We start from the raw sequence: 8,594 nt of genomic DNA, 5'->3' as shown, positions 1-8,594 counted from the left end.
TCACCAGCATTCAAAAATATTAATACAAAAGTTTATTTTCTCTGAAGAACAATTCAACACAGATCTTAACTGCATTAGCAACCAATGTACAGAGAGCTTCTAGCAGGCAAGAGTTGCAGGCACAAGACAGTAATGGCACAGCTTGCTCTGGGAATGCTGCTCACAGCCCCAAGCTGAAGGCAACACCTCCAACTGAAACAGCGTGGATGTAAGAGGAGATAACATACCCCAAGGAGAAGGCGCTGTCGCCTATCGATGCTTGTCATCATCTCTTTGTTTCTTGGTATCTCTTTCCCTGCTCCGGTCTCTATCCCTGTCCTTCCTGTCTCTGTCCTTCCTCTCCCTCCCTCTGCTCCTCTCCTCTTTGGAGTCCCTCTCCCTCTCACTTTCACCCCAAGTCCACGACCGCTCCCTTTCTGGCCATCGCTTGTCTCTGCTCCTTTCATGGTCTCGGTCCCTTGTTCTCCAGTCCCTTGTTCCCTCACGAGACCAGTTTCTTTTCTCTGCCGATCCTTCTCCATAGAAATCATTTTTCATGTTTGGCAAATTGATGGGTTTTCGGAAAGGTCTGTCCCGTCCTCCAAACCGTAGCTGCCCGGATTCTTTTTTGCCTCCAAACCCACCTCCAAGCCTCCGAGGAATCCATCCTTTGAGAGTTCTTTCCAGTTCAAAGTCTACAAAGATCTCATGTTGATCAATAACCAGCCTGTTGGCGTCTCTGTGGGCCTTCAGGAGAGCACGCTCCTCTTTGTACTCAATAAACGCATAACCCTTGGAAAATCCCGTGACCAGGTCTCGAACCAGACGGATCTTTCTGATGTCTCCATACCGGGAAAAGACCTCTTTTATCTTCTCTTCTGTTGTCTGAAGATTGAGCCTTGCTACAAACAGGGTGAGGTGAGGATCTCCTGTAACTCCCTTGTTGGGTACGTAGCGTGCCAGCATAGCCCTCCATATGGCGCGGTCGTGGGGCTCTTCATCCGTGCCATCAATGCTGCCGGCTTTGAGGGGGTCGTACTCCTTTGCTATGGGGGCCCAGTCGTTCATCGTCTAAGGGGAAAAAAACACGCACCGCACAGACTCACAGGTGTCTTAGGAAGTAGAGCAGCTAGTGCCAGAAGCACTTCCAGCACTGCTGTACGGTATTTTTCAACCAAAAATCCCCCAAAGTGTGACAAACTGAAATAAACCAGCAATGCCGCTGTTGTTTTGAGTTCACCTCCCGGGGCAGAGCCATGGCGCGGAGCCTGGATCCGCCCCCGCCTGCGGGGAGCCCCGCGGCCCGGCGCCGTTCCCCCCGGCCTGAGGGGAGCCCCGCGACGCCGTCCTTCCCCCGCGGGCCCTACCGCGTGTCCCGCCTCCCGAGGGACCCCCGCCTGACGGCCGAGGCCGCCCGCCGCGCCGCTCCCCTCACCTCGCCCGGCGGCTCTTCCCGTCGGCAGAGGCCGATTCGCCAGGCCCGGCGGGCCGGAGGAGGGAGGCCGGCTCCGCCGGTGTTTATCTGAACACCTTCCCCCCCACCGCCCGCTCGCGTCAGGCGCCGCCAACAACCCCCGACTCCCCCCGCCCGGCCCCGCTCCCGGGAGCCGCCTCGCCTCACCACGACGCCCGGCGAATGCGGCGTTGAGGAACCGCCGATGCGTTTACCTCCCTGCGCGCCCGGCCCGGCCCGGTGCCGGTGCCGGTGCCCAGCCCGGGGCAGAGCGAGGCCTCGGCTGGCGGCTTCCCCGCTGCGCCCCCGCGGTCCCCTCACCGGCGGCGGCGGCGGAGGGAAGGAGGGACGGTGGTGTCTCCACAGGGGAAGGGGCAGGGCGGGAAGAGCCGCCGGCCCGCGGCCTCCTCCATGGAAACCGCAGGGGCGGGGGGGGGTCGCTCCGCCCGCGGGCCCCGCCGGTAGCACCGCCCGGCCCGGCCCGGCCCGGGAAGGAAGTTAGCGGCGGGCTGCGGCGGGCCATGCAGCGGGGCCGGGAAGAGGAGGAGGAGGAGGAGGAGGGCGATGGCGGCCCGGAGCGGGCTCTGGAGAAGAGCCCCTTCCAGCTGACGGCCGGGGATGTCTATGACATCTCCTCCGTGGTGGGCCGGGACCTGCTGCAGCTCAGCGCCGGGCCGCGGGTGCCCGCCGCCCTGGCCCGGCTGCAGTTCAGGATCGTGAGGGTGCTGGAGATGTTGGAAGCGCTGGTGAGCGAGAGCAGCCTCGCCGAGGAGCAGCTGCGGATGGAGCGGGACAGCTTGCGGCGGGAGGTGGAGGAGCTGCGGGGAGAGAGGTCCCGAGGGGGCACCCAGCAGGTGGGTGCCCGGGCCGTGGTGGGTGCCAGGGCCGTGGTGGGCGCGAGGCCTGTGGTGGGTGCGAGGCCCGTGGCGGGCACGAGGCCCGTGGTGGGCGCCAGGGCCGTGGTGGGCGCCCACTGTGCAGCACGGCATGGCCGGGGCAGCTTGGCCGTGGGGTCGTCAGCTGCGAGGTGGCACTTGCAGCAGAGGCACCTTCCCCGGCATAGGTCGTGGCCTGTCCGCTTGGCAACGTGCGGGTTGCGAAACCCACCCTAACGCCAGCTGGGTCAGAGGATAGTTTTGCCACAATGGCCGGTCTCTGCTATTGCAGCAGAACGAGTCTCAGAAAGTTCGCTTCTCATCTTTGTAGAAGGCCTTGAAGCCGTTTCCAGAGCGGAGGTCTTAAGGGTTATTACAAGTCGCAGTGCTGTGGATCTTCACTCCTCTTTCACTGTAGTGACCAACCATGCTTTTAGCTCAGCAAGGTGCAGTACTCACAGAGGAGTTCTGACACACACAGGCAGGTGGTCACAGAGTACAAATCCACCATCATACAGCTCTTACCCAGCACCTGTCCCATAAAGACAACTTGCCATTTATGCAAATGCTAAAGCTTTGTTACTCTGTGCAAGGGAAACCCGTGTCTGTGACCGAAAAAGGCATTACCACAAAGGTCTTAAATTGGGAGAATTCAGTTCTCACCTCTCTCTGCCATAGAGTTTTGGTATGATGTTAGACAGATTGCTCAGCCTCTCTCATCATCAGAAAAGCAGATAAAAGCAGCTTCTTGGCAAACTAGATTGCAAACTCTTTGGGACAGAGACTTTGCTTTTAGCTGTGGTCAGAGCCTGTCACATACTTGGCTGGGAAATGCGGACGCCAAGGGAATACAAAAATGATATGAAAACCTATAATTAACAGCTTGGAAAAAATCAGGACCATGGTGAAGTCATACTAGTTCTAAGAATTCCTACATATTTATAAAATTCAGAATTTTTACTCTATGAGTGCCCTGTCTTTAATGTGTCACAAGATCATGCCCACCACCGTTTATTTTACAGCTCAGCCTTGGACCAGATAAAATGATAATAGACCTCACAGATCCAAATCGCCCCCGGTTCACACTACAGGAGCTGCGAGATGTATTGCAAGAGCGTAACCAGCTGAAAGCTCAGCTTCTTGTGGTGCAAGAGGAGCTACAGTGCTATAAGAGGTATATCACGAAGTCAGCAAAGAACTAATAACAATTACTTCTTGTCTGGGGAACTTACCAGGTCAGAGTATTGCAGGTTGGAGCACCTAGATTGGGCTAGGTACTGTCCAGATGTACAAGAGACACCTGTGCTCCCAAGAGCCTACAAATGAGCAAAGAAAAACAGGAGAATTATGAAGTCTCTACACAACATAATTTTAAAACTAAACTCCGTCTTAATCTGTGCAGTTTGCAGCCTGTTCTCATAACTGTACCACTGTAAGCCTACGTATAGTTACTCCCACTCCACATACAAGCTGGGTTCTTATGCACATGAATTCATCCATGCAGCTGCAGCAGTTGCACACATGCTGTTCTTTTCTAAAGCCACGCTACGTACCAAAGAGCTTGGGGGTTTCCATCTCAGCTTTAGTCAAAATTTCCTTCCTCCTCCAGCTGCTTGCACAGTGGGTATGGTATTGATCTAGAAAGCAGAATATTAAACCCTTTCATCATCATTCAAGATAAGCTGTGGGATTTGCACTTGAGCTGTGCAAAACAAGTGCTTTCAGAGAAGGATTTTGTTCTTTCTAGAAGGGACCAGCTTGGAAGAATCAGTGTGAGCCAAAGGGCGGGATGCAGGAAGGATCTTGCTCTTGGTGCTACAAAGTCATTCACCTCTAAGGCTGCTCTCCTCCAACCTCTTCCCCTCGTCTTCAGATTGCATTATAAACTCTTTGGGGCAAGAAACTACTTACTCTAGACACAAAATGTCTGAGCACATTGATTCCAGTTGAGATATCTCAGCAGCAACCTCTTAGATACAGTAAGCCTGCCCTTTGCCTTGTCTATTACAGGCAGGTTAAGCCAAGAAGTTAAAGTTAAATCCAAGGAGTCTGTTTACAAACTGCTCAAGAGCACTTCTCACAGCACAGTGGGGCACTGCTTCCCCAGCTCAGCTGCCTGCCTTTGCTGTGCAGCCATTGGAATGGCTTCTTGCTTTGACTTCCCAGCTGTGTTACACAACTTCTTACAGGCCAAGTTAAAAATTAACAGGGTGAATGTTTTCAGTTTTTCAGTGATTTGAGCCACAGTGTTGTGCACCTAGAGGGTGTGTCAAGGCTGCCTTTCAGTTCAAGTAATTCTCTGTGGTTATTGCCTTGTACAGCGTTGCAGCTTAAGCCAAAAACCATCTTCCCTTTAAACGTTCACATAAAATCCTAATTATGATTGTACAGCCATAAAGAGTAGCTGTGCAGGGGAAGAGGATAAATATGAGTGTATGTTCTAAAACGTCTCATGTATATTGAAATAAGCTCTATATAGCACAAGTTAACTGATGTCCTCACAGAGAATGGCTTAATATGACTGATGATGTTTGGGGACTGCATTTTTAGTCATGATTTCTGAGTAGAAGTTATTGTGCAGATATTAGAGATCTGCAGTATCACCAAACAGCTCACAGTCCTGCTTCTCTAAGAGGAGAATCTGCCTCAGAATTATCCCATGCCTGATGTCACACCAGTTTCTAGATACTCTCCTGTATTTTTATTTCCAAGGTCCAGCCAAGTGTTGCTTAGCTACTTTCAGCCTTCAGCTACTGCAGTCACAAGCTTTGATCCACTCAGCTCTCAAGATAAATGAGGTCAGCCCAGGACAGTAAATTAGCATGCTGTGAAAACATAGTGTAGTATGCAAGCTGGTAAAAATCTAACCTGATTTCAAGCAGGGGAAACATCCTTTGGAAAAACTGAAGCTTTTGCCTAAAGTAAGCGGTTACAACCTTGTAAAGTGTAGCAGCATCAAAGCAGGATGACAAAATCTACAGCTCAGGCAAAGCCTTTCTTTTCTCCTCTATAGGATGGAAAGAGGAACAGCCACCTGCCTTGCAGGGAAGCTGGGAAACTCCCATCTGTTCCCAGCCGCGTGGTGTGAGCCTTGGTGGCTGCACTGAAGGTACCACAGATCCACCCATGCAGAAATTCACCATTTGTGTCTGCACCCTACTGTTGTCTTTGGACTTTTGTACAAATCCAGTGTACAAATCCACTTCCCTTTCACTCCTATTATGATTTGCCATTCTTCCTCTCAGGAGAAGTCTGCTCGTTACTTTTTTAGTGTTTTCATTAAAGCATAGTCTGAGTAAAATGACATTGCAGTATTTAAGGAAAATAAGAGCAATTCATTACAAGGAATAGGCCAGGCTGCCATCCTGTCCTGTGACACCCATTCACCCACATCCTAGGCTGCCCAGTGAAGGGTTTAACATATGCAGTGCCACGCTATGCACAAAACCATGAAAAACAAACAAAGCCTCTTCTTTTCCCAGTGGGATCATCTCACAGAGAAGGGACCAAACTGAAGAACTGGAAAAAGAAGCCAGTGGCAGCAGCTCTGGCACTAGCAAGGACAGCGAAGAGAAGACAATCATCAAACGGCTGTAAGTTTGTCTGCATCTTTTTTGGGAGAATATGGCATGCTTCATATTTAGTGAATCCAGGGATGAATTCTGAATTTTGGCCTCATTGGCTGGATATTGTTTTCTCCTCCTCTCCCTGTAAAATTAAAACCCGATAAAGAAATCCTTTCCTGTGGAAAAAACACTCCACAGGAAGGCAACCTCCACCCAGGCAAGCAGGGCGTCACTTTTTTTCTAGGAAAAATAAGCATTTCAGAGCAAAACTATGTGATACTTGCTTCCCCTGCTAGCACATTAAGACTTCGCTGTGGGAACATGCCAGCTGTCCCTGGAGGTTTGTTTATATTGTATGAAGCAGCTGTACACAGTACCCACAAGCTCAGGCTGCATCCCCAGAGTTCCCCAAAATAGCAGAACACATTGACACAGCCATCTCACTGCATGTTCCTTCTTTTCCAGCTGTACTTATTGTTTCCTTTTTGTTGTTGGGTTTTTTTTTGTAGGTTCTCTTTTAAACATGGAAAATGAGCACCCTCAAGAACATAACCACTCCTGTTCAGAAATGGCAGTGATGAGAGCCTCTAAGGTGTTAGGGGAGTCAATGAGTGGAAGAAAAAGCATCTCTCCTACTGTAGAGAATAAGCAATCTCATCAAAACTGTGTTGTATAATATTCTTTCAGAATAGATTTTACTTTGCTTTTTTAGAAACCAAGACAAACACTTTTTGTATTTCCTGGATTCCTGCCAGACATTATCCACATGTACAGAATAAATGTTTATACAAAGGTGGTTTTTATTCTTATTAAAAGAGCCTGTGATGATCTGTACTGCCACTTACTTATCCCATCCACCTATCAAAATGCTCAGCCCAAATGATTTTGCTAGATGAAGATATTTTTAAGAGCTACATGCCATTCACAAGTGCATGCATACAAAAGCGCTGGGAAGGAAGAACCCATTCAGACTGCAGTCCCCACTGCTCTCATGCAGAAAGTAATTATCTTACACTAACACAGAACTGCTTGAAGAAAACCCCAGCACTGCATTTTTGTTTGCTTTCTTTGCATTAGATGGGCAGTACACAGGCAGCAGCACGCATAAGCCTGTCACACCCCACCCCACCAAAAGAAGATGCAGTTGCGCTGTGACAACAGAACGCCTGTACACATGGGAGTGGCTGGGGTAGAGATGAAAGATGGTGGAGAAAAACACAGCAAGGGAGGAAAAGCTGCTGCATCGTGCTCTGCCTGCATGAAGGACTGATGTCTTTTCAGAGGTGCAGACATCCTCAAACTAGAGCAGATGCACCAAACATTTCATTTCTGGCAGCTAAAGGTCTCCTGTGGTAGACAGTTGTATTTTTCATTAGCTCTGTTCTTTCAGTCAGCTGTCACAAGCTGTGTATTAGCTCAAGTAATGAGATTTATCACTAGTGGAAGCATATAGGGCAAACAGAGGAATAGAAAAAGAAGCTTGAAAGACACTAATTAGGTTCCACATTTAGAAAAGCAGAATTTCCAGAGCAGCAAAAGTCTGAAGAGACTTAAAAAGAGCAGTGACAGGTACGAAACTATGATCTTGCTCTCCTTAGAAGTGAAAGCAGGCTCTGAAATCTTTTGATTCCCTCTCATACGCTAGCAGCGTGAAAAATATAGGACACGTCACACATCTGCTCAGATGTACAATGCGAATGTGGCTTTGCAGAAGGCAGAACTGCAGTCTCTTTTCAGAGAGAATTTGTTAGCAAGTGTATGTTAGCAAGGCAACATCAAAGATGTCTGACCTAAGCAAGTTGGTTTTAGCCGGGGCACAGGACAGCTAAAGTAATTTTGCCATCTTCAAAATATTAATAAGCCTTGACCATGTCCCCACAATGTATTTTCTAGAGGATGGCAGCAGGGAAGGAAGTTACTGCATTTCCTTAGCAGAGACTTTGCATTTAAAGAAAAAAATAAAAATAAAAAAACCCAACCAAACCAAAAACCAGTCATGCATCAGCAACAGCCGGGATACATCTCTGAGCTGAGAAGAGATGTTTACATGTGCTCTGAACTCCATTGTCTTCTGTGCTTTATCCAGGGATGTATTTTCCAATCTCCTTGAAAAGCTGGGGGAGGGGAATTATGCCCCAAAACATACTAATCACTCTACTAAGTCTTAATGAAACCACTTCAGGTCACAAACTGCACAGATTAAACAAAGCTGTGCAAAAGTAACAACCTGCCATGGAGGCAGTGAAGACTGTAACAAAGCCCTAGGCCACTCTTTGCAGTTAGTTGAAGGAGCCGATAATGAAAGCTGCAATTATTATTTTCAGTTTACTATTTAATATGTACTTTATTAAAAAAAAAGATTTAAAAAAAAAGTGGGAGTTCACCAGTTAAAGTGGACAGGAGATCACCTCCACCTTTTTGGGCTAGTTGTTTTCTAGAACTATCACAGTTGCATCCACTCTGGTGCCAAGCGAGCTGCACAGCTTCTCTCTCAAAAGGGGAGCAAATTCCTTGGCTATGGCTACACAGAAGAGGCTACGGTCCTGTTAGAGCAACCCCACTGCCTCTGGCAAAGCCACACAAGCCTGACAACAGCAGTTTAGCTCCCAACCCAAGGGCATCTTTCCCTGCTAAGTGCTTTACACCTTACAAGAAGGTTTCATCTTCTAACAAGGCACAGAGATAAAAATCCACAGGGCATGTTTCTGTGAAAAGTATTTT

At 49.0% G+C, this 8,594-nt stretch overlaps 2 protein-coding genes across 5 annotated transcripts; one reads left to right on the top strand and one right to left on the bottom strand.

Annotated features, from left to right (window-relative positions):
• Window positions 1-17: 17 nt before the first annotated feature.
• On the bottom strand, window positions 18-1,717 carry SNRNP35 (small nuclear ribonucleoprotein U11/U12 subunit 35). Of its 3 annotated transcripts, none has more exons than XM_069794839.1 (2): window positions 1,601-1,717; window positions 18-1,050 (listed from the first exon to the last, which is right to left on the bottom strand). In XM_069794839.1, the coding sequence occupies exon 2, from the start codon at window positions 1,045-1,047 to the stop codon at window positions 250-252; it is 798 nt and encodes a 265-aa protein (XP_069650940.1). In that variant the 5' UTR covers window positions 1,048-1,050; window positions 1,601-1,717; the 3' UTR covers window positions 18-249. The 3 variants fall into 3 exon arrangements, with proteins under 3 accessions (XP_069650940.1, XP_069650941.1, XP_069650942.1); XM_069794840.1 differs by having other exon boundaries at window positions 1,648-1,717; XM_069794841.1 differs by lacking the exon at window positions 1,601-1,717 and adding an exon at window positions 1,347-1,458.
• Window positions 1,718-1,938: 221 nt separating this feature from the next.
• RILPL2 (Rab interacting lysosomal protein like 2) lies at window positions 1,939-6,707 on the top strand. Of its 2 annotated transcripts, none has more exons than XM_069794844.1 (4): window positions 1,939-2,286; window positions 3,330-3,481; window positions 5,790-5,900; window positions 6,383-6,707. In XM_069794844.1, the coding sequence occupies exons 1-4, from the start codon at window positions 1,954-1,956 to the stop codon at window positions 6,405-6,407; spliced, it is 621 nt and encodes a 206-aa protein (XP_069650945.1). In that variant the 5' UTR covers window positions 1,939-1,953; the 3' UTR covers window positions 6,408-6,707. The 2 variants fall into 2 exon arrangements, with proteins under 2 accessions (XP_069650945.1, XP_069650946.1); XM_069794845.1 differs by lacking the exon at window positions 6,383-6,707 and adding an exon at window positions 5,321-5,416 and having other exon boundaries at window positions 5,790-5,826.
• The last annotated feature ends 1,887 nt before the right edge of the window (window positions 6,708-8,594 follow it).

This window comes from Haliaeetus albicilla, chromosome 10, assembly GCF_947461875.1.
Source record: "Haliaeetus albicilla chromosome 10, bHalAlb1.1, whole genome shotgun sequence".
Lineage (NCBI taxonomy): Eukaryota > Metazoa > Chordata > Aves > Accipitriformes > Accipitridae > Haliaeetus > Haliaeetus albicilla.
The sequence above is the reverse complement of the archived record's forward strand: the minus strand, read 5'-3'. Positions and strand labels throughout refer to the sequence as shown.

Bases quoted from the DNA above. Each gene is read 5' to 3' on its own strand.
- SNRNP35 (XM_069794839.1), bottom strand. From the start codon at position 1,047: ATGAACGACTGGGCCCCCATAGCAAAGGAGTACGACCCCCTCAAAGCC.
- RILPL2 (XM_069794844.1), top strand. From the start codon at position 1,954: ATGCAGCGGGGCCGGGAAGAGGAGGAGGAGGAGGAGGAGGGCGATGGC. The intron at 2,287-3,329 runs GTGGGTGCCCGG...TTTATTTTACAG, and splicing joins CCCGAGGGGGCACCCAGCAG to CTCAGCCTTGGACCAGATAA. The intron at 5,901-6,382 runs GTAAGTTTGTCT...TTTTTTTTGTAG, and splicing joins AAGACAATCATCAAACGGCT to GTTCTCTTTTAAACATGGAA.